A 25,056-nucleotide genomic window follows, 5' to 3' on the forward strand; every position below is an offset into this window, starting at 1 on the left:
CTTTTTCAATTTCTAAAAGTACGATTATTGATAGAAATTAAAAGTGAATATCATTCCTCATCTCACTAATAATTCCAGAAAAAAACACTGTTATTGATTTAAACACTTTTCATTTAATTATTTTTCTTGAAACACAATCGTGATTAGTTAAATGAAAATTTACTGTTTTTGTAGATATAATTTTATTTTCATATGTGTGGTTTAATCATTTTAAATCAAATGTTTGTAATTTTATCTTTTTATACATCAATATTGCTGAATCAATCAATTATTATATTCTTGAAAACTTATAATATCTGATTCGTTTAAAAATGGATCGGATATGAGATTATAGGATCCGAATATCTTTAATTCATGAGATTTGAATAACATCTTAATTGAGATTTAAATATATTGAGTTAAATAGGAAACATTATAAATAAATGCAATTTCAAATAGAGATTCAAATAAAGAAATTAATAATTAACTTTCAATTTGAATAATATCTTAATTGGAATTTGAGTATATTAAATTAAATGGGGGTGTCATAATTAAATAGCATGTCAATAAGAAGCTTAAATAGAGAAATAAATAATTAATTTCAAATTTTCATCTATTCGACATAAATTCTATATCTCTAATTCAAATTCCATTAAAATGAATAAAAAAAATATATTCCTCTTGGAAGTAAATTTTAAACTATCATATTCCTCTTGGAAGTAAATTTTAAACTATCTTAGATAATGTAATTTATTAAACTTTTAAATATAATCATATAGGTTAATCTGTGCATCGTACGGGGAGAAATTTCTAGTTTTTATTAAATCACGTTGTTGTTGTAAAATATATATTGGCTTGACCTTTTTTTGGGTTGAAACACTGTTCAAACTACTTTATTCAATCTTTTTAGATACATTACATTATATGTCATATATATATGTGTGTGTGTGTGTGAACTAATTATATTATAATATATTTTTATATTTTGTTCTCATAAGTTCTCACATGCTTGACCGTATAAAACCTCTGATAGACTGTTTGATAAAAATTCAAAATAATATTTTATTAAATTACAAATATATCCTCTTATATATGTTTATTTGTTATAAGTGTCTTGCCCAAATATTATCAAATTTAAATAAGAGATAATTTTATTAGCATTTTTTAGGTGGAATATCAGCATCTTTGTTATTCAATGTTTAAATTCTATTGATTCTTTCCCTCTCAACCCACTGTTTAGTCTTTCAATTGTAAATTAAATACAATTTATATAAATATAATTTATCAGAAATAAAAGGCTGGCACGCGCTTGTCATTGCACCTTTCAACAATAATACTATCTCTTGTCTTTAATATAAAAATTCATTTGATTTTTATTTTGATCTTAAATATAAAATTTCAGTCTACTTTTTTTCTCATAATTATCTATTTTTTAAAACAATCCTTGTAATAATATAATTTCAACTAATATACTTGATTAGCAAAGATATTTTAGAAAAGACAATACTTATTTATCACAAACAACTAACTTAACAAGTTTTTCTAGCTCTTATATTAAAAACAGGAGATAATAATTTAATTTATTAGATGATAAGAGTTTGTTTAAAGAAAATTTAAAAAAAAAAAAGAAAAGAAAGGAAGGAAGTGTATTATAATGGGAGTCTTATCCCGAATGGATGATGGTGCATAATAAAATATTAAAATGTAATAATTCACCCATAAAATATAAATTAAAATGTAATCATGAAAGGGGATATTATTTATTTATTATTTTCAAAAAAAAGAGAGAGGAATCGTTTAAACCAGCAGGAACCTTCCAAGGAAAGATAGCAACCAGCATTATTGACATATCAAAAGCCTTATAAGTCAAGCATGCTTTTTTTTTGTCAGGGGAAAAAATTATTGTCACTGGAATATAATTTCATAATATTTAACAATAAATTAGTTACAACTTGAAAACATGGCAACGAATTTTTAACAAATTTTGAATATTAGCAAGTTAAACTAGATTTTATATTATAAACGAAGGGAGCATAATACATGAGAAATAGCTTCAATCAGATTTCTTAATATGTTATTAGGTATTGAATGCATTATAATAAAAATCAACGGATATAATAAATTAATATATCTGCACATTTGCATATTTTCATATTAAAACATTTAAACAAGATAACAATAATGAATCAAAATCAATAAATTACAAGAATTATGAAAATAGCATGACTTCTTATGTGTTTATCAAAGATTAGGCATAATTTTTACATTGATAAATAAATTGTACTATTAGTATTTTATGAATAGTATAATTTCTTTTGTGTTTGTATATTTAAATATAGATTAAAATTTTAATTATATTTTTTGCCAAATATAATTATAGTTAAAATACAGGTTGCGTATTAAATAGTGTTTATGAAAGAATTGGGCGAAATCATTGGAAATCACTTATCAAGAGTATAAGATTTTACATAGAAAAAATATACTGCATCCATTGCTTAATATAAAAGTTAGTTAACTAATTTAAATAAGTTAAAAAAATTTGTTAATTTAGTTATTTATAATAAATAAGTATTATCTTTTTTAAAATACTATTACTAATCATGAGTATTAATTAAAGTTATTATTTGATAGAATATTTATCATATGTAATTACTACAAATATTATTTTAAAAAATAAATAAAAAAATAAAATAGATTAAAATTTTTATTTAAAACTAAATTAAATTTTAAAATAATTTTTATATTAAATACCAGAGCTAGTTTTAGTTTTATAAAGATGTTAATGTTTTTACTGAAATTTTATCCAAATACGAGAGATAGTGTTGCCGCTAAAGCAAGTAAATGTTGATAATTAATACCTAGATAATTATTAGAATTCTGGCCTCCACCTGGTCAAAAAAAAAAATTCTAGCCTACAGCCCAAATAATAGATGCCTTGTCTGCATGTGGTGTAGGATTAGACTAGGGGGAATATAGATTAGAGTCATAACTATTAATGAATTCATGAACTTGGCAACATGGGCCCACCAAGTAGTAGGGCACATTCATCAAGCATGCTTATTGGCGTCACAACTTGGTGGCTGTGGGGCCCGATTCTGCCTTCTTCTTTTTCTTTTTTCTTTTTTTCCAAATGTGAACATTTAATTTAATTTTTTGTTGGAAAAATTGGGATTAATCTTCATTTGAAAAAGTTAATTGTAGAATAGGATCTGAATTTTTGAGGTCTTTTTGGAGAATTAAAAATAAAAAAAAAATACCCTTAATAAAATATAATTAGAATCAAATATATGCAACTTGAGATCAATAATATGCAATTATGATCAGTAATATGCAATTAGGTTTTATACATAACTAGATATATAAAATATGTAATTAGGATCAAGCATACACAGTTGGAGATAGAGGATATACAAGTATGATTAGTGATATACAATTTATTCCTATAAGCAACTAGGCATCCTGAACATGCAATTAGGGTTAAGTGCATGCAGCTGAGGATCAAAGATATGCAATTAGAATAAGTGATATGCAATTAGGTCTTATATATAACTAAGTATCATCAACATGCAATTAGAATCACGTATATGTAGCTCGGGATCAAGGATATGCAATTAGGTCCTATACACAGTTAGGAATATGCAATTGCAATTAAAGTCCAGCATATGCAAAAGTGATATGCAGTTAGGTTCTATTACAACTAGATATATGTAATATACAATTAGGATCAAATATATATAATTTGGTATTATAGTTTTTTTACCCCCTCAAACTTATTATTATATAATGTTAAGTCTCATTCTATAATTAATTTTTTTAAATGGGATTTATTCCCAATTTGTCCTTTCTTATTAGACTTATTTAATTAAAAAGTCTAAAAGTCCCTTCAGCATCTCAACCTGCCCCTAAACTTCATCATCCACCGTTCCTCGATAACCTATCATTTCACACTTGATTCCTTCCTTCCGTCATTATGCTTTCTTCTATTTCTTATCAGCGTGCCTTTGAAGATTCCTTCCTACCAAAATTTTTAAATCATTTTGAAATTAGTAAGAGTAATATTTTATTTATTATTCATAATCAATAGTATTAGATACAACTAGTTGGCTGTAAGTTTTTCTCTTTTTGAGAAACTCACTTTTTTTTAGTTGACACGGCTCTTTATGCTTTGTTGACTTTTAATTAAAGAAAATTATTATAAGTTTGAAAGAGGGAATATAATTATTAAAAAAATATTAATAACAAACAAGCAATAAATTTGTTATCATTTTCTGCATCCAAATTTATGTTGCCTCCCACTCAATTATTATGAGATTTTCAATGACTACCTTTTCTTTTAGAAAAAATTTCAAAAAAATGATTGTTGAATTTTAAATTTTTAAATTATGAATTACTACAAAAATGTGTTATCATTTGCTTTTTAGTATAGTAATTTTTTTACTAGTATGGTAACTAATATTGATTTAAAATTTTAAAATTTGGCAATCATTTTTTTGAGATTTTTTTAAGTCCTAATAATTATAATACTTTTCACTATTCCAGGGATCAATTATATTTAACTCACTTTTTTACTGGTTACAGCATACGTGGGACCCTGAAAAAGTGCGTCAGATTCACTGTTAAACCGTCCTTTTAGGTTTTAACTTTAAACAATTAAAAAATAAAGAAACTCCAGCCAAAATCCGGTCATGTGTTATCGTGCCTTCGATCCTAATTATAAGATCTTATTTATAATCTTTAATTTGTCTGCTTAAATGATTTTAATTAGGACCAGAGATAGTATATATTAGAATTATAAATAAAATCTTATAATTAGAATCAGAGATAGTATATATTATCTTATTTTTTAAGTTAGTTGATAATTAAATTTAGTTTTAAATATAAAATTTTAATTTACTTTGTTTTTTATTGTAAGAAATTTTCACCAAAAAATAGTTTCAACATACGAATTAAAGATGATACTTTAAATAGACCAATACATATTTATGACAAATAAACTGATTTAAGTATTTTTTAAAAAATATTTTTAAATTAATTATTTAGTTTTTATGTTAAAGATTGAAAGTAATATATAAGATTTCAATCCATTTTATTTCTTATCAATTGCACATTTTTAGTTAGTTTACTAGTTTGTAATAGAAGTAGATTCAATGCAACTGATTTAAGAGGGTATTTAAAAAAAATCAATATATATTTTTAATAAATAAATTAATTTAACTAGTTTTTAAATCTACCTAAATTAATTAAGTAGATGTCAAAGAACCAAGTGTGGTATTAATTTTTCATAAAGATATAGGTAGTAGGCCCTGCTAATTGAGTTTTTTCTACTACAAAGTATAAAATCGAATGCTCGTCTATTTGCTTAAGAAGTGAGAGTTTTATTGCTCACGCAGAATTGATTAAATTTGATATTTCAATTAAAACAAAAAACATTTTTATAAGTCATTTTATTTTGAAAACAAAACAAAATTTAATTTTAGATCATCTATAATAAACTTAATTAATTTAAATTATTCAACTCAACAACTAATCCCACTTCTTGTAGTTGAGATGATTTATTCATATAATAATGATCTAGGCTAAGCTAAGAAAAGTATAACACACGTACACCCAATAATGTTGACAATATTTTTTTTTTTTTAAATCATGCATAGTGGTTATAGTTTAGTTAAAATAAAATCTGGTACAATTTTTTTAGTAGTTGATGATTACGTATAATTTTTGGATGTGTCCACAATAAATCAAATTGATAATTTTTTTTTGTATTAAGGCTTTTGTTTTTTAAACTAAGATCCAAAGGGAAATGAAGTTAGTGAAGCATTTTCTGTCGGGGGCTCAAGAATTCGACAAGAATTTTTTTTTTTAAATGCTTTGACGGATACTTTTAATGGTATTTTCAACAAAACAATTCATTGCTTACATATGAAAGTGACTAGATGACGAGGACCTTTTGACCAACGCGCGGGTATGATGGTTTCTTCTTTGGGTGGATATATATTTTTTTTTTTATATATTCATTTGAAAAAAATAACAAAAAAAGACCTATTAAATTTTAAAATGATAAATTTGTGACTTTGATTCATAAAAGCCATTACAAAAGTAGTTAAAATCATTATAAGAGTAGTCAAAATCATTATAAGAACAGTCAGTATGAATTGTTTGTCTTTTTAAAATTTAATATGTATTTTTTTATCATTTTTTCTATTAATTTTGTATCACATTTTACCAAATTTTTTTAAAAAATTACCTATTACAAAGTTTATTATTCAAAAGTATTTGAAATTTGTTTGAAGACCTAAATGTAGTATCTCTTCAACAAATACATTTTTTTAATTATATGTAATCTATTTTTAATTACATGTAAAATAAAATATTACATATAGCTGGAGAAATATTACTCACTATTCAAAGAGTTGTGCCCCTCCAAGAACCTAAGTTGTTAGGTATCTTAAAGCAAAACATTTTGAGAAGAGATAACTTTTAGCAAATTTCTCAGTATCATATCATCATATTTGAAAATGATTATTACATAACATGACTTTTTTTATGAGAAAATTTTCAAAAAATGTCTCTAAATTTTAAAATTTTAAATCAATTTTGTTCACTATATTTTAATAATAATTAATAACTTTTAAAAAACAAATGATAAAAGATTTTTATATTCATTCCTGATTTAAAATTTTAAAACTTGAGAGTTATTTTTTTAGATTCTTCTTTTTTTTATTATTCATGAGGTTCACTTTCTTTTCTTAGTCAACAGAAATTAAGTTCCTATCTACTGATTGTTGGCTTTAGGTGGATGCCTTCTAATATATTATAACAATTATATTTTTTTTTAAGATGAAGTAATGAATATATTCTTTTTATATTACCCAGTACATTAGAAGAAAGCCCTTCGTTATCTTCTTTTTTTTTTAAATTATCGCAAAATATTATTTGTAAAAAATTGCAGAGAGGATGCTCTAAAAATTATGTCATGCATCCAAAGTACAGGACAATTGAAGCCTTCGGTGGCAGGGAATGTTAAAAATGTTGGATATGCTTGATTTGACATTACTGGTATGAAAAAACGACTTAGATTTAATATATTTTTAAAAATAAAATATGAATACTAATATGCTTACATCATACATGTGTAAATAATTTGTTTTTAAATACAAGTGACTTGTAAAGATAATTAATGACACTTTTTTAATTGTATATCTATTTAAATGTATAAAAAATAAGTAAGAGAAAATATACAATATATTTTTAACACCTTTTTTTAATAAAGGTAAGTGTGAAAATTTTTATCAATTTAATATATATATTTATATATATGAGAAGAGACTGGCAGTTTTTAATTTAGAATGCAGAAAATGACTTGTTACGTCAAAACATTTTATTTTCAATAAAATAAAATAAAAATAATTTTATAATTTAAATGTGTAATATTTTATTTGTGAATAAAAAATAATGGCACATGGTTATTATTGTAAAAAAAATTTCTACTGCACATATCAAATACCTTTTGATGAGTTGATCGAATAGGAAGAAAAAGAAAATCATATGTGGGTACGTAAAAATTAAAAAAAAAGTTAAAATTCCAAACATTCCTAAATAATGTATCTTACAAATAAAACCATACCCACTTAGGAAAACAGTATCTGATGCATAAAACGAACATATAAAAGGATGACCTTTCAGCCAACGTTATTGTCAATGTTCCTAAAAATCACCAGCAAGTAAATAGTGGAACAGCAGATGGGCAAATGAAGGGGACAAAGGAGAGAAGGGGAAATTGACATTTCTATCAACAATACATTATTGTAAATGTTTTCCTCAATAGCAATAATATCTTGTGGATGATGGTGTTTGTATGATTGCATCCCATTTATTTTTTTTCAAAAAAAAAACTTCAATATTTTAATTTTTAAAAGGATTAGATCATTTAGATTGGTAAAATAAAATAGAGATAATCGATGATAGTAAAATCCCACACAAGAAATTTTATAACAAAATCCCAATAAAATTTGAAATCATGTTAACTTCTTTGCTCTATAGTTGTCTGAGACCTTAATGGGATTCTCCTGGTAAAAATGGACGTAAAAAATTAGCTTATTTTAAGTGATTTTTTAACTGCGAGAAATGGATAGCGTGAGAATGGCTTCGTATCCTAAATGGTTATTAGAAACTGCAAAAGATATGATATATATGCCTTACGATTTATATGAACTAAAAAAATATTGGTAACTAATTTACTTAATAGCACTTAAATCTAAAAGTAATGCTGTATTTTACAAATTGGGCTTGGCCTAAGCTCAAGTATTTAGTGCCTCTGTGATGATGCGATCTTTTGGCTAGAAGCTTTTGGCTAATCAGATTCATGGGGCTAGAAGCTGGCTTTTTTTTTTTTTTTTAAAAATATGATTGTAAAAGCACATAAAATTTACCGATGCAAAAACAGATTTTTAAAATTAAAAGATATTTTTACCTTTATGTTTATATTATTTTTATACTTCTTTCTGCATATTTTTTATACTTCATGATCAATTTTTAGTTATTTATTTTTAATGTTTTTAAATGAAAATAATTTTTGACATAGTTTTTATGGTATTTTTAATTTTATAATTACATAAATTGTGCAAAGTATATCATCTAATTAATTATGTAATATTATTTGGTTCAAAAATTTTCCTATTAATATGATTTCTAATTTAAATATATTTTATTTATTAAATATAACTTCTTCTTATTAAAATAATTTAATATTATTATGTTTTATAAGTTGATATGTTTAATCTTTTTTATTATTTAACAAAAATTATACCCATTTTGATTATTCTATAAACTAAAATTACTTGTCCAATCATAATTCAAAATAACGATATATGTTAAAAATTGGGCTTGGACTAATAAGCTCAAGAGGAAAAATGGATATTCAAGCTTGACTCATTTCCCCATGGGTGATTATAATGAAAATGTTACCATCATGAGAAAATATATCTCTTAAATTATAATAAACTATGTTTTTTAATGATACACAAAAATAGGTAAATTGAATTTTAAGAGTTCATAAAATTACGATATGCCTCCAAATTCAAAAAAAAAATTATGGAGGTATTTTTAGAATTCGAACCGTTTACTAATAAAATCCTCACATGAATATAACATATGTTACAAATACTTTGACACTTGTAATATATTATATATGGATGGTTTATTAAATCAAAATTAAAGGTCACATTAAGAATTCAATAACAGGTTTGTACTTTGTCTTTATGGTATATATTGCATTAATTACATTTAAGAGAGGAAACTCCCTTAAGAGAAAGAATTGGTGCATGCTGGTGTAAAAAAACAAAAACAGAGAGAGAGAAAGAATTGGTGCAAATACTGATGTTAATACTAATAATAGTTAACGCACCAAATACAAAATAAATTAAGTGGCTGTTTAAATTAGCTTATCTTAAATAATTTTAAGCTTTACAAAATAAATATGTAAAAGGTGTTGTGCAAAACTTTTTTTTAAGTGATTATGGGTTACGCGCATGAATTTACTTGTGAATCTAAATATAAAAAGATAAAAGTGCAAATTTACTTTGGATCTTATTTTTCATACATATCTAGTGTTCCAATTTTTTTAGTGGTGCAATTTTACTCATGATTTTTTAGGTACAATTTTACCCTTCAGGACTAAAATTACATCCAAAGATCAAGGGTACATTAAAAAAAATTATGTCTAGAATTGTAAAAAAAAATATTATAAATAAAATTGCACCATTAAGGTAGAAAGAAAAGATATTTTTTGGTCATGTTTATAGGACAGCTAGAGAAATTTTTTTGTATAAATATAGAACATAATTTTACTCTTATTTATTATTGTATTGATTTTATTTATATGAAATATAATATATATTGAATTTAGATAAAGCTAAAAAGTTATTAATTTTTTTTAAAAATTAATTTAATTTGTTTTTTTTTTTAGGTTACGGGATTCATATTAAAAGTGAATAATTGAAGCGACAGGCTTAGTCTTAGGTGACTTCAGCTACTTCGTTTTGGCGCCAAAGGACACAGGGCTGCGCCCACAATATTATAATAATCAGTATTAGAAAGAATTATGGTAATAAATTATTGATAATTGACAACGCCGCCGCACCCAAAAAAATTATAAGAATAAATGTAACAAATTATAATAGTCAGAGTAACTAATTATAGTAAGCTAAGAACACACACACGCACACGGACGCACAACTAACTTCACGGAGCTGCCTGCCTTCGCAAATTACGAAGCACCTTGGTGCTGGAGGCTATATTTGAAAACGCTAATAAGCAACTGGAAAAATAATTTTGAATAATTCAAGATCCGGACTATTTTCAAAAATTATGGTTAAAAGTTAAAAGTTAAAATTAAATTTAAGGTTTTGGATAATCTTTTATTCTCATAAGGAATTGTGTAATCTCACGAAATGAAATATTTTTGCATTTAATAAAATAAAAATGAATTATAATAAAATGACAATGTAAATTAAATTATGATAAGATGATGGATATTATGAATTTATGATAACATGGCGTAAATTTTGTTTATTTTATTTAAATTTCAAAATTAATTTTATTTTTACAGATTATACAATTCTTTATGGGGATGAAAATCTATTTACAAACCTTAATTATTCATAAGGATTAAATAAAAAATAAGCATCAAATATTCTTTTTCTCGATAACTAAATATGAAATATTCTGAATGTAACCATATCAAAATTAATTTTTTTGAATCAAATTACATTTATTAAAAAATTATATCCTAGACAGGAGGAATATTTCAGCGACACGCAAATTTATTGTGAAGCCAAGAATCTCCAGATTTTTTCCCGCGGCACCAAATCTCGAAATTCATTATCTCCTTCCATCACAGTTATTAAGATCTCTGAGCTTTTAAGCACCATCACTTTCGCATCAGCAGCTTAAATTCTAACCACTTTGAGCGATTCATGAACAATGCTCACTCCATCTCCACCCAGTACTCTACATTAATATTAATATATTTAAGATTTATTTTACTCTTTGGATTCTTATATACCTTTGATTAATCACTTTTGCAATGAGCAATTTTTTAACAATGTTTTTTTTATAGTAAAATACTACTTTCGATTCATAATATAAGAGTTAATTTAACATTCAATTTGTTCCTAAATATAAAATCTTAATTCATATTGTCTCTCGTATCTATCTATTTTTTTAAGACAGTTCTTACTTCTTACAGTAATTACGCATGTTAAATGTTAACAAAAGTCATACCTATTTTAGTTATTTTACAAACTTAAATTACTTTTCGAATCATAATTCAAAATAATGCTATATGATAAAAATTGGTCTTGAACTAATAAGCTCAAGAGAAAAAAATGGATACTTAAGCTCGACTCATTTCAGCATGGGTGATTATAATGAAAATACCGTCATGAGAAAATACATCTCTTAAATTAAAATCTAAAAAATGTTTTTTTAATGAGACACAAAAATAGGTAAATCGAATTTTAAGAGTTCATAAAATCATGATATGCCTCCAAATTTAAAGAGGGTTTATGAAGGTATTTTTAGAATTCAAACCGTCTACTAATAAAACCCTCACATGAATCTGACATATGTTACAAATACTTTGACACTTGTAGTTTATTATATATGGATGGTTTATCGAATCAAAATTAAAGGTCACATTAAGAATTCAACAACAGGCTTGTACTTTGTCTTTATGGTATATACTGCATTAATTACATTTAAGATAGGAAACTCCCTTAAGAGAGAGAATTGGCGCAAGTATTGATGTTAATACTAATAATAGTTAACGCACCAAATGCAAAATAAATTAAGTAGGTGTTTAAATTATTTTACTTTAGGTTACGCCCATGAATTTACTTGTGAAGGTAAATATAAAAACATAAAAGTACAAATTTACCCCGGAACTTATTTTTCATATGCATCTAATGTCCTGATTTTTGTAGCGGTGTAATTTTAACCATGATATTTTTTGGATACAATTTTACCTTCAAGACTAAAATTGCATCCAAGGATCAGGAGTAAAATTGCACTAAAAAATAAGATCAGGTTCAGAATTGCAAAAAAAAAAAAAAAGATCATGGATAAAATTGTGCCACTAAAAAAATCTAAGTGTTGTTGAGTACACATAGAAATAAGATCACGTTACCCAGTATAAAAAATTTACTCATCTACTCCTACTTATAGGGTAGAAAGATAAAATATTTTTTGGTCATATTTATACGACAGTAAGAGAAATTTTTTATATGAATATAACGTACGATTTTATTATTTATTTATTATTGTATAGACTTTGATTACATGAAATATAATATATATTAAATAAAAATAGAGCTAAAAATTTGTTAAATTTTAAATAAAAATTAATAAAATTTAAGATTTTTTTAATTTACATGATTTATATTAAAAGTTATTTATAAACAAAATGGAAGATAAATTGAAGCGACCAGCTTAGTCTTGGATGACTTCAGCCCCTTCGTTTTGGCTCCAAAGGACACAGAGCCACGCAAGATTATAATAATCAGTATTAAAAAGAATTATAGTAATAAATAATTAATGATTGACAACACGGCCACGCCTTAAAAAATTATAAGAATAAATGTAACAAATGAAAATAGTCATAGTAACTAATTATAGTAAGTTAAGAACATACTGCTGGTCAAAAAAATAAAAATAAAAAGAAGAACATACACACTGGGACACACAACTAGGTTCCCTGGGCAGTCCTACCTTCGCAAATTTCGAAGCACTTTGATGCTGGAGTTTAAACACATCCAGAGGGCGTTTGAAAACAGTAATAAGCAACTGAAAAAATAATTTTACATAATTCAAGAGAGAACTTTATTGATATATTTATTTTATACTCTATAAAATAATATATGAAAAGCCAATCCAAATACTCATTTAATTTCATGCATGTGTACTTTTTATCAAATTTTATTATATATATTTCATGACTAAAATTTTGATCCGGACTATTTTAAAATATTATAGTTAAAAGTTAAAATTAAATTTAAGGTTTTGGATAATCTTTTATTCTCATAAAGAATTATGTAATCTCACAAAATAAAATATTTTTGCATTTAAATAAAATAAAATAAAAATATGATAAGATGATATATATTATGGATCTATGATAACATGGCGTAAATTTTGTTTATTTTATATAAATTTCAAAATTAATTTTATTTTTTCAGATTATATAATTCTTTATGAGGATGAAAATTTATTTACAAACTGTAATTATTCATAAGGATTAAATAAAAAATAAGTATCAAATATTCTTTTTCTTGATAACTAAATATGAAATATTCTGAATATAAGCAAATTAAATTTATTTATTTTAACTCAAATTACATTTATTAAAAAATTATATATCCTAGAAAAGCGGAATATTTCTGTGACGTGGACATTTATTGTGAGGGCAAGAATCTCCAGATTTTTTCCCGCGGCATCAAATCTCGAAATTAATTATGTCCTTCCATCACAGTTATTAAGATCTCCGAGCTCTAAGCACCGTCACTTTCGCATCAGCAACTCAAATTCTAACCATTTACCATTGTGATTTATGAACAATGCTCCCTCCATCTCTGCCCAGTACTCTACATTGATATTAATATATTCAAGATTTCTTTTTTAATTAAAAAATGTCACATTATAAAATTTATTTCTTAAATTACTTAAAATTTATTTTAAAAACTCAAGCGCAACCTATGTTCGATGGATACAACTTTCATTTAATTGTAACATATTTTTAGTTACGTAGGCCCTGAATTGTTATATAAGAACTAGCGGGACATTTAATTTGTTTTTAAATATAAAATTTTAGTTCATATTATCTCTCATGTTTATCTATTTTTTTAAGGTAGTTGTTATAGTGGTAGCACACATTAAATGCTTTATCAAACGACAGTTTTAACTAATATACTCTTCCGATCTTTAATATAAAACTCATTTAATTAATTTGATTAGATTAAAGAAATTAGGTAAATTAGTTAATTATAAAAAAGTGACATATTTTTTCTAAAATACTATAATAATCTTTTTTAATTTCTCATCTCCCTCTTCTACTTGATTATGGTTGAGAGAGCATCTATAGGGATAATTTAGATAAAATTAATAAATATAATAAATATGTTTTATATTTAGGACCAAAATCAACTCAAGAATTTAGTCCAAAGGAGTACATGATTAGTAAAAGTATTTTAAAAAAAACACATATTTATTATAAATAACTATCTTAAATAATTTTTTAATATACTTAAATTAGTTAACTAACTTTTATATTAAATACATGGGATAATATAGTAAAAATAATGTTATTTAAAAGTGTCAGTAAAAAGCTTTTTTTTAAAACCGAATTTAAGACATAATTTATCTTTTATCAAATTATAGTTATTGTTTTTTTTCCTTATCATCAAATTTATAGATATTCATATCATGATATGGATTGATATTAAGGATATGAAAAAGGAAAGAGAAAAACAAAAGAAAAACGGCTGGAGAGGAACCAGGTGTGGAGTAACTATAAGAGCATCCAGCTCTACTCTCTCTCTTCTTCCTCACTCTCCTTTTCTTCTCTCTCTCCCCTCCAACGGAGGCGGTACCACCGAGGAAAATCCTCCATTGCCACCCATGGAGGCGCCTCCTCCTCCTCCTCCGCTCACTGCGCCGCCCCTCTCCACTGTCGTCACGCCGACGATGCCTCCCTCTCACCTCAACTATGCTGATTCTGTTGATTCTTCTCCCCGTTCCCGCAACGCTGACTCCTGGGATGACCCTTTCCCTACTGCCGCTGCCTCCTCCAAGCTCCGCCTCATGTGCAGCTACGGCGGTCACATCGTCCCTCGCCCTCACGACAAGTCTCTGTGTTATGTCGGCGGCGATACTCGTATCGTCGTCGTTGACCGGAACACCTCTCTCTCCGACTTGTCTTCGCGCCTCTCTAAAACCTTCCTTGATGGCCGTCCCTTCACTTTCAAATACCAGCTTCCCAGTGAAGACCTCGATTCCTTAATCTCTGTCACTACTGATGAAGATTTTGATAATATGATCGATGAGTATGATCGAACTGCTTCGAATTCGTCGGTTAAGCCCTCCAGAATCCGCCTCTTCTTGTTCCCGACGATGCCTGAATCGTCGCAATCGATTGGGCCTTTACTTGATAATTCGGCTAAGTCGGATGACTGGTTCCTGAACGCGCTAAACGGCACAGGAGTGCTTAATAGAGGATTTTCTGAGTCCGATTCGGTAAATTGCTTGCTGGGTCTCGATGATGAGGCTGGTGGGAATAACCTGGACTCGGTTTCTAGGGAAAATGAAGTTGCTCAACCATCTGGATCTTTCGGGAATGGCAAGAATGTGACGAAGCAAGGACAGGATGTTCACTCTGTGCCTGATTCCCCTATGCTGGAAACGACCTCGTCTTTTGGGTCTACTTCTTCGTCACCTTCGCTGGCGAATCTTCCGCCGATTCGGGTTCATGTGGTGGATGATAGTAGTGTTAGGATGCAAGATCAGAAGGTGGTCGGAATTGAGGATCAGTTTGCTCAAATGGGTATTAGTGGAGGTGGTGGGCAGAGGCAAGATGAAGGGTTTGTGGTTCTGTCGTCTCCTCCTCCGATGCCGGCGACCATCACAACTCCGATGGTTGTGCCGATTAGCTCCGCTGTTGTTTCTGCCGGGGAATACCAGAATCGGGTTTTCTCCGACGATGAGAGATCAGACCACGGAGTGCCTGTGGGTTATAGAAAACCTACGGCACAGCAGTTACAACCACAGCCTCAGGCTCAGCCTCAGAATCTGCCTCCTCAATTTCAACAGAAGTCAGCCGGCGTTGTTGATTTGCCTTCCCCAGATTCGGTTTCAAGGTATCTTCAAACTCCTCTAATTTTAGATTTTCCCCAGTGCTTATTTTGATTACATACTCGTGGTATTGTTTTTCTATATCGTTTGATTCTGGATATACAAGTGTGCGATGCCATACAAGTTAGCCTAGCTGGTACTTAATTAGGTGTTTGGTACTTGTTATAATTCTGCAGTGATGGTAGCATTTCAAATCCGTTGTCACGCCCAAGGCCTGTAATCTATCAAGAACCAGTTCAAATTCCTGCCGTGACTACAAGGGTTCCTAGTAATCCTGCTGATCCAGTAAAGCTTAATATGTCTGATCCTCAAACTCGGATCCAGATACAGCAACAGGTGCAGGACCCCGGATACGTATTGCAATCACAATTTGATCCGCAGCAACAACCTCAACAGCAGCAGAAGCAGCAATATATGGCCGATTCCCATTTCGTTCACCATGCTCCTGCTGGCGCTGTGCCAATCCCGGCATACTATCCTGTATATCCTTCCCAGCAACAATCTCATCCTCAGCATCACCCTCAGCTTGATCAGCAATACCCAGTTTACTACATGCCTGCAAGACAGGCCCAACCTTACAACTTACCGATGCAGCAGCAGCAGCAGCAGGCTAATATTGGTGAAGCCAACACAGCCATCCCTTCTAGTCGACCCCAAGCTCAGCCAAATCCGACGATGGCTCCATCATCTTTAGCTTACAATCCTGTAAGAAATGTTCCGATTCAGAAGGCTGAAATGGCTGCGGGCGCATACAGAACAAGTGCAGGCATCCCTCAATTAGTTCAAGTCCCTTCTACTCAGCCTCAGCATCAGCAACAATTTGTTGCTTACTCTCAGATTCATCATCCCTCTCAGACTGCTGCCCCCAATTCTGCTGTCCCAGCAAATTATGCTTATGACTATGCCAATCCTGCCCATGCTCAGTTATACTACACCCAACCTTTGGCTCCCACCATGCCTTCACAGTACCAAACCATGGCAGCTCCTGCTGTTGTGCTGCCAGAAGTTTCTTCTCAGCTTCCTTCTGACAGCATAAAGCAGCAGATAAGAACCTCACAGCCGATATAATATAAATCAGGTTCTTAACAGAAGAAACAATTTTGAAGAAATGGGGTTGGTTTCTCCCTTTAATTTTTATACTTCTTGATGTCTTGCTATGGTGCCTATTTGCGGTCTGTTATTGTGATTAGATAATAAGAAGAAACTCGTTTCCAACTTGTAATATTTCTTATTTCATAATTTACTGGAAATTAAAAGTGTTCCAAGAGGTTATACTGTAAAAGTTCAAGAATCCTTTGTGCTTCGAAGTGCATACTATCAATTCTTGAATGATTGACAAAATTGTAGGGCATTCTCTGATGGGTTGGATCTCTAGTTCATGCTTTTTGTGAAATTACTGACACTATTTCGGGCGCCGTAATGTAATTTTTTTCCCGCTGGTCCCGTCCAACGTTTTGTTTTGACCAGGAAGGACCACTGGGAAATAAAACGTTTTTCGTCGTTTTATTTGACCATTTTCTGAGAAATTGTGGGCATGGAACGGACGATGTGGTTTTGCTACACCTTACCTGACAAAACATTATTAAAAGTTTGGTGAGTCTTCGGATTCATCTTTGACTTGGCTGCATTTTGAAATTCGTTTGATCATTATTCATTCATGCCAGCCTATTCTTCTACCATGTTACTCCGTAATTTTGTGAACCCTTACGTCGGCTTCTACAGCGCAGAATTTACCATTGCTGAAACACACACAGTAATATGAAATAAATATCTTCTAAGTACAAAGGAAAAGTTAAATACTGGACTCCCAACGTACTGTGGTCTGATTCTTCCTATATTGATAACGTAGAGTGGCATTTCATGATGAGATGTTGGAATAACTTATTGAAGAGTCATATGGGGTGAAGGCTCCAATGATGCTAAAGCAGAGGTTCATGTGAGGGGCAAATCACAGGCACAGTACTTTAGATTCGGTGCATCAAATTATCAGTTTAGTGGTTAATTTCTCATAAATTAACGTCTTTAGGTCAGATTTAAGGAGGGAACACTGAGCTGCTCATGAATCAGCAATTTGTGTTTTTATTTGCCACAGTCTACACTGTAATTGCTGTCATCGTCCTCAGTCAATTTGTCCCTTTCCCTCAATCACTTCCTTTTGGAAATTATTATCCTAAATAAGTATTTGCAGATTCCGTGCACTTGATTATGCAATATTTACTTTGTAATTTCAATACCTTTTAGAGCTTCATGTCATTCATGTGCATTTTCAATTAGTTTTTTTAAAATTATTTTTCTTATTTAAAAAGAGATTTTGTCGATGATTTTGATTTGGTCCTTAATGCAATACTTTATCTATTTTTGGATTTGTCCATCACATTAACTATTTTTCTTAAATTAATCTCACCCAATGAGTTAAATATTAAATGAGCATTGAATGATTTGGCCGAGGAAATAAAAGAGAATGAATGAAGTTGATGGGACGCTCTCCAATCTACAAATTTGATTCCATGCCTATTTTCTTGTCCATGTCTGCCTACAATATAGAGTATTTATTTAGTCTTCTTCAATGGGAAATGCTAGTTGAATCGGACCTCAAGAGCTCATTAAAATTGGAGTATGCTTCTAAATTGAAAAGAATATTCTCATATCGTTAGTAGAATTTAAACTTACAACGTTGTAATTTATAGTCAATTCCTTATCGATTAAATTAACTTTTGTTGGCTTTGTCGTTCTTTACGTTATGGACGCACTCATGGTATCCATAAAATACAGCTTCACATTTAAACAAAATTTAAAGAAATGCTATTTTTATCTTTTTCATATTTGCATGTGTTTGTATCTTTTTCCTATTTGTATTCATAAAATACAACTTCACATTTAAACACATGCAAATATAAAGGAATACGTTCCATTATTTATGTCATTTTTTCAAAAATTTTTTTGGTGAGATTGATCTAATGACATAATGTTCTGGTAATTAAAAGTCCAATGATATAATTTAAACACTAGAACTTATTTAGCGAACAAAACTATGGCACATAGGCGGAGTTCCAAATCGGATAGAGTAAAAATTTAAAATCAATGGAAGATAAACTTACACCTTATCTCTTGAAAAAATGAAAAAAGACATAAGATTCTGAAAGAGTGTTCAATGGTTCTCTTGTTTATTCTGAAGTTATTAAAATAATTACTAAAAATAAAAAATTTAAAAATATATATTTGATAATGTGAAGGGTGGAAAACTTGTTTACTTTATTAACATAATCATCATTAATAGAAACATTATGTTCTCCATCACTTTTATAATTTTGTAGAATAAAAGATAATAAAAAGTAAAAAAATGTTCTGTTCTTTTTTTTTTTAAAATTTCAGAATAAATTCTATTCTTCTCAGAACGCGTAACAGAAATTTTTTTTTTCAAACAGTTCCTTTTTTATTTTCTTATTTTTAAAACAAAAGGCTGCTCTAAAAGATGAAATTAAATAGGCTCATAGTCTTTATTTTTTTGGGATCACATGCTCACATTCTGGAATCCATACGAAGTAGCAGGAACACGCAAAATTCTAGCTGTCGGATATAAATCTCACTTTTTCACCTGACGCACAAATTCTGGACTTATGCAATGCCCATTACTTTTGAAAGACGTCTAAGACAATCACAAATAATGGCTTGTTTGATTCCATTCTCATTTATACGTTCTTATAACAATTCTATTGAGTAATTTTTCTTATAAAACAAGTCAGAAAAAAAGAAGAAGATTAGTTTGACATAATAGAACTAAATAAAACCTTATTTATAAGAGGGTTTATCGATGACGTCTCTTTCGGTTGTTAAATCAAGCCAATGGATGAAATCATAATAGCCAGAGAAGACAAGCGTCTCAGAAAGGAGGAAGAAAACATGCACATCAAGAAATATATGAAAGGCATAAACTGAACCAAGAGAAAAGCTCAAGCCCAGATGCATTGGATGATATTTACAGCGAACAGAATTAAGGTATTTTGAAGGGGGGTGACATATGGGATAATATATGGAATGAAAAGAATAAGGGAGGCGAAAATATGGGAAACCATTAAACACTGCATCACCAATTCCCCGCTAAACTTAATGGCAGCATCTTTACAGCTTGTTTCTTGCCCTGGCTGCTCCCATAGAAGACGCAAATACTCTTCAACCTGGGCTGCCTCCTCACACCTTGCATCTGATGTAGATTTGAAGTCACTCATCTGCACAATTTCAAAATGCAAATAAAAACTAAATACTAAATAACATAACATAGTCAGAATTGAATAGGCAAAAGATTATAAGCTTTTCAAGAAAAAGGACCAAGTTCTAAGCTAATAGGAACTTTGCGTTGGTTTAACCAATAATCTTGAATTTGAGTCCTGGATGTTGTGTTAAAAACTTGTGCAACCCTTGCATTTCCACCAGGCTCAACCTGAGTTAGTCTGAATCCAATATGGCTTTTGGATACTGGTGGTTTATGCAAAAAAATTATAAGAACAAAGCTTCATTAATGAAGTTATTCAATCCATTTGAGGACCATGAAATAAAAAGATGCCATGAAATAAAGACTAAATGATAAGGGAGATGGTTTTAAACAATATAGCCACTGGGGTACAGGGGCAGCACGTGCACAGCAGCATAACCATGAAATATTTTTAATAATTAACCTAACCATGGAAACTCAAAACCGCACAATAATGTACACAAACATCACGAGATAGTCGGGGAAAAAAGGACACAAACATTTTAATCTTCATACCCCCTGAAAATTTTTTTATGGAAAAACAAATTCATACAATCCAAGTAGTTCCCGAAGTTATTACCCATCAAACACAAACCAATCGATGTTGTATATACGATGGCCGCTTTTAATGAAAGATGTAGAAATGAAATTGTTTGCCACACTAAAATGTGATTATTAGCAACCATTGTTCTGTTCTTTCTATGACTGAATTCGTCTTATAAGTTTTATATGATAAAAGAGAAGACATTTTAAAGGGATAAGATGGTGCATTTACAACTACCGTGCTCCACAATTTCACAATTGAAATAGCTTCCTCCTCGAATTTTTTCCCCCTAATCTCAACCTGCCTTCATCCCAAAAGTTAAGAACAGGACAATTCCTAGATGGGTCACATCAAGACTGTTGATACCATCAAGTCCTTTCACTTCTATGTGCGACATGTAAGTAGCAACAACATCAAGTTGGCGTCCAAATATCCTAGTCTATATTTTTGTTAGTTTGGCAGCAAATATGTCTATCTTCCCATCCCCTTCAGTTAATATAAGTCTAGAAGTACAAGGTTCGGGGCAAAAACCTTAATCAGTACATCTGAATGACAGCAATGAAATTTAATTCTCCTCTCAATGTTAGTTCACAGCTTCATCAAGCCACGGATATATAAGGAATGCACGTAGGCCATCTGCACCTTGGATCAATGAGATTAGTTCCTGCAGATGAACATACGAAAAGTCACACTTTTACATTATGCATGCGAGTATAATAACAAAAGGATGAATCAAAACCTCTTGGTTCATCTGTTATAAGCCAAAAGCACATTAGCTAAAAAATCATGTCCATGGTCTTAGTTTTCTAAGGCCAGTTTCTTTCCATCAAAACAAAGGATTAAGAAAAAAGTTCACAGACAAAGCATGGTTATCTACCTTGTAAATAATGAGATATCTATGTTGTAATTGGAGTTATATATGGATCAAATTCGTCAACTTGACATCTTACCATTTCATCATGGCTAATAAATTTGATCAAGTTGACACCAGGGCAGCAGCCTTTTCTGAGAGAATAGACAAAAAGTAAGGTTGATGGTCGCTGCAAGAGTACATACGGAAGAAACCACTTGACGGGCATTGTCAGCCGGTAAAGAAGCAGTACTGCACAGAGCAGCACCGCTGATGGAACTGGCATGCTCAGCCATCGAGAGTCTTTTAATGCAATTATTATGTTTCAGGTATCTCCAAGACTTTCTGCAAGTATGTTGCTAACAGAATCTTGCAAGGAGTTGTTAAACATCAACATTTCGTGACTCCTTTCTTCTTTGACATCAGATCCAATCAACAATTTGTGAGTGCTAGCATCTGGAACCCAACCCTTTTCTAACATCAAATCCAATAATCGATGAGCCTCATGTTTTTTACCCTCTTTCCAAAGTCCATTTATCAGTAAGCTATACATTGCTGAATTCAGAATTTCACCATCTATAAGTTTACCAATTGCACCAGAAATCATAGTTAACCGAGAATGATTAGCAATAAATGCCAGTTGATCATATAGTCTATCCGGATCAGGAAACAGACCTTCACTAACCATCATGTTAAAAAGTAAAACATATTGGTTTGCTCGATTTTGTTGACTCATACTTTGAATAAGGATGCAGTATGCTTCCACATCAAGGTTGCAGCCCTCTATCAACAGTCGTGAGAGGATTACAAAGAGACATTTTACCTTCCCTAATTTAAGTAACTCATGCATCATGGTAGTGTGGACGTTAATCAAGCAAGAAATGCCATTATAGTAAGCTAGCTGCCACAGCCTTATGGCCTCATTGATTTTTCCTATGTTACAAACACTCTTAATCAACTTGTAGAAGGAAAGGGGTTCAAGAGAGCATCTCTTTAAAGCCATGTAATTAAAGACTTCAGTGGCCTCTTCATTTTTGTTAATGTCACATAGGCCTCCAACTAGTTCAGAATAAGATGTAAAATCCAAAGGCCAGCATCTGGCACAAACTTGGCCAAACAATTCCATTGCATTTTCAAACTTTTTGAATCTACAGTTGCCAATTACAAGAGCAGAATAAGTGATATGGTCAAGTGTAACTGAGGACGTGATCATTCTTCCAAGAAGTTCATATGCTTTCCTAGTCTCTCCATTCTCACAATGCCATCTGATGATAATATTCCAAGAATAACAGTCAGCTATATTTTTCGCAGACATTGTTTGCAGCAAAGCATTAGCTATCCTAATTTCACCAGCATTGCAGCAACCTTCAAGCAATGCATTGTAAGGAGGAGTTTCAACAACTTGTTTATCATCCAAGAACAGTATAGCCTCATCGAATTTCCCTAACTCACAAAAGCAGTTTACCATATCAACAAAAACATTGTGAGCTAGTGGTACACCACTTTCTATCATCTCGTTTGTAAGGGATACTGCAGAATCCAACCGCACATTCTTGCACAAACATTGTAGAAGAAACTCGTAAATTAAAGAATCAGGTGTAAAATCAGAAACTTTCATCATCTCAAACAACTTTACTGCCTCCTGTAGTTTATTCTCCTGGCAAAAGAGAGGTATGGAACATCTAAAAAAACTTAAATCGGGCACAAACCTGAGTTCAAGCATTTGATCTAACACTGAAGTAGCTTCATTCACTCGACCTTTTGCAAAAAGACCCTTTACAAGAATCTCAAAACTCTTGCTATTCGGACTGCATCCTTTTTTGTGCATCCTTCTAAATTGATCCAAAGCCAAATCAACTCGATTGGTCGCAAACAATACCTCCAACAAACAATTCAAGGTTTCGATTGTGGGTAAGATTCCAGCTTTGACCATCTCTTTATAAACAAACAATGCATTTTGAAAATCTCCATTTTCTTTTGCAAGAGCCCCCAATAGAACATTAAACACATGTACTGGGGGCTTATAAGTACCAAAATCCATGTTCATAAAAACTGTCATCGCTTCGTTAAGCCTAGAATGCCCAACAAATGTGCGAATTAACGCCACAAGAGCTTCTTCAGCGCCCGGGCATCTATCCTTCACCATATTTTGACAGATAGCCCCCATCTCCTGAACATTCCCAGTCATACCCAGTTTCAAAATCATTTGATAATATGTACTGGCGGTGTGGCGGAAACTCTTCTGAAGAGCAGCCCAATTGAATATCTTCACTGCTGAATTCAAATCACTTGTACAGTTCAAAATCCGGATTAAGTTCTCCGGCACAAGTTTGTTCCTCAGAAAGTTAATATTTTGCTCGAATCCTGATGAGTCCTTCGGATTTCCAATCCTTTCCGATTCATCTTCAATATGACTAGCGCAGGAACTTGAAGAAATGTAAGCACTGGGATATAACCATTTATGGATTCGACAAGCACATGCCGCAGGTGGGAGCTTTATAATCATGGGGCACCGCATGAATTAGCTAAAAGATTACAGTTTCGAAGAAGGAATTGAATAAACAAATACATAAAAAACAGATAGAGAGAAGTAAAAACAGGAAAACCAAAATCTGACCTTGGTTGTTAGAAGCATGAGATTAATAAGAATGAATTGAACAAGACAGGCATTAATATCCCTGGTGCATTGTGACATACAGAATAATTTATATTTTTTGGGCCGTCCAACTCTCTGTTTCTGCGAATTCGCGATGGCACCTCTCTCGCGGCCTTTATGAGGTCTTCACTCTCCAGAGACGAGTGGAATCGGCGAACTAATCAAAGAACATGCGAGCGACAGCCCTGGTCATGTTATCGGATCCTTTTCACCTAAAAATGTTAGAACCCAGTTTATTTTTTCTCTTCAAAATTTCTAATTTATTTTTTGAATTATTATTAATTCTATTTCTTAAGGAATTTTCATTATAGAACACAAGAACAGTTTGTAACATGTAATTAATATATGAGCTAGTTAACTAATTTGACTAGCATAAAAAACTTAGTTAAATTAATCATTTGTAATAAATAAGCACCGTATTTCATAAATTATTATTGCTAATCAAATATATTGGTTAGAACTATTATTATTATAAGGACTATTTTGAAAAAAAATAAATAGATATAACAGAAAAAGTGGATTGAGATCTTATATTTATGAACAAGTTTTTATATTAAGGACCAGAGGTAGTAGATAAGTAAAAGGATATTTCATGAGACAAACATGCATTTTTTTAATAAATAATTAATTTAATTAATCTTTTTAATCTTTTCAAATGAGTAACTACTACCTCTGATCCTTAATATAAGACTTCGTTTGACTTTTATTTTATTCTAAATATAATACTATAATAAACTTTGTCTCTCATATTTATGTATTTTTTTTCAAGGTAGTGCTTTTAATAATAGTAGTTCTAACAAATATACTTGATTACAATGATATTTTAGAAAAGAGAATACCTATTTATTATAAACAACTAACTTAATTTACTCTTTTGG

The 25,056-nt window shown here is 30.1% G+C and overlaps 2 protein-coding genes across 3 annotated transcripts; one reads left to right on the forward strand and one right to left on the reverse strand.

Annotated features, from left to right (window-relative positions):
* The first annotated feature begins 14,562 nt into the window (after window positions 1-14,562).
* On the forward strand, window positions 14,563-17,281 carry LOC114717217 (activating signal cointegrator 1 complex subunit 2 homolog). Its single transcript, XM_028902312.1, has 2 exons — window positions 14,563-15,884; window positions 16,056-17,281. Exons 1-2 carry the CDS (start codon window positions 14,650-14,652, stop codon window positions 16,945-16,947), a joined length of 2,127 nt encoding a protein of 708 aa, XP_028758145.1. The 5' UTR covers window positions 14,563-14,649; the 3' UTR covers window positions 16,948-17,281.
* Window positions 17,282-19,794: 2,513 nt separating this feature from the next.
* On the reverse strand, window positions 19,795-24,304 carry LOC114717221 (putative pentatricopeptide repeat-containing protein At3g16710, mitochondrial). Of its 2 annotated transcripts, none has more exons than XM_028902318.1 (4): window positions 24,140-24,304; window positions 21,623-24,016; window positions 21,204-21,336; window positions 19,795-20,105 (listed from the first exon to the last, which is right to left on the reverse strand). In XM_028902318.1, exons 1-2 carry the CDS (start codon window positions 24,215-24,217, stop codon window positions 21,848-21,850), a joined length of 2,247 nt encoding a protein of 748 aa, XP_028758151.1. In that variant the 5' UTR covers window positions 24,218-24,304; the 3' UTR covers window positions 19,795-20,105; window positions 21,204-21,336; window positions 21,623-21,847. The 2 variants fall into 2 exon arrangements, with proteins under 2 accessions (XP_028758151.1, XP_028758152.1); XM_028902319.1 differs by having other exon boundaries at window positions 21,623-24,047.
* Window positions 24,305-25,056: the final 752 nt, after the last annotated feature.

The sequence above is a fragment of the Neltuma alba genome, unplaced genomic scaffold, assembly GCF_004799145.2.
Source record: "Neltuma alba isolate B1F8T4 unplaced genomic scaffold, ASM479914v2 tig00011718_pilon, whole genome shotgun sequence".
Taxonomy (NCBI): domain Eukaryota; kingdom Viridiplantae; phylum Streptophyta; class Magnoliopsida; order Fabales; family Fabaceae; genus Neltuma; species Neltuma alba.

Bases quoted from the DNA above. Each gene is read 5' to 3' on its own strand.
- LOC114717221 (XM_028902318.1), bottom strand. From the start codon at position 24,217: ATGTCACAATGCACCAGGGATATTAATGCCTGTCTTGTTCAATTCATT. The intron at 24,017-24,139 runs GTCAGATTTTGG...ATGATTATAAAG, and splicing joins TCATGCTTCTAACAACCAAG to CTCCCACCTGCGGCATGTGC.
- LOC114717217 (XM_028902312.1), top strand. From the start codon at position 14,650: ATGGAGGCGCCTCCTCCTCCTCCTCCGCTCACTGCGCCGCCCCTCTCC. The intron at 15,885-16,055 runs GTATCTTCAAAC...ATAATTCTGCAG, and splicing joins TCCCCAGATTCGGTTTCAAG to TGATGGTAGCATTTCAAATC.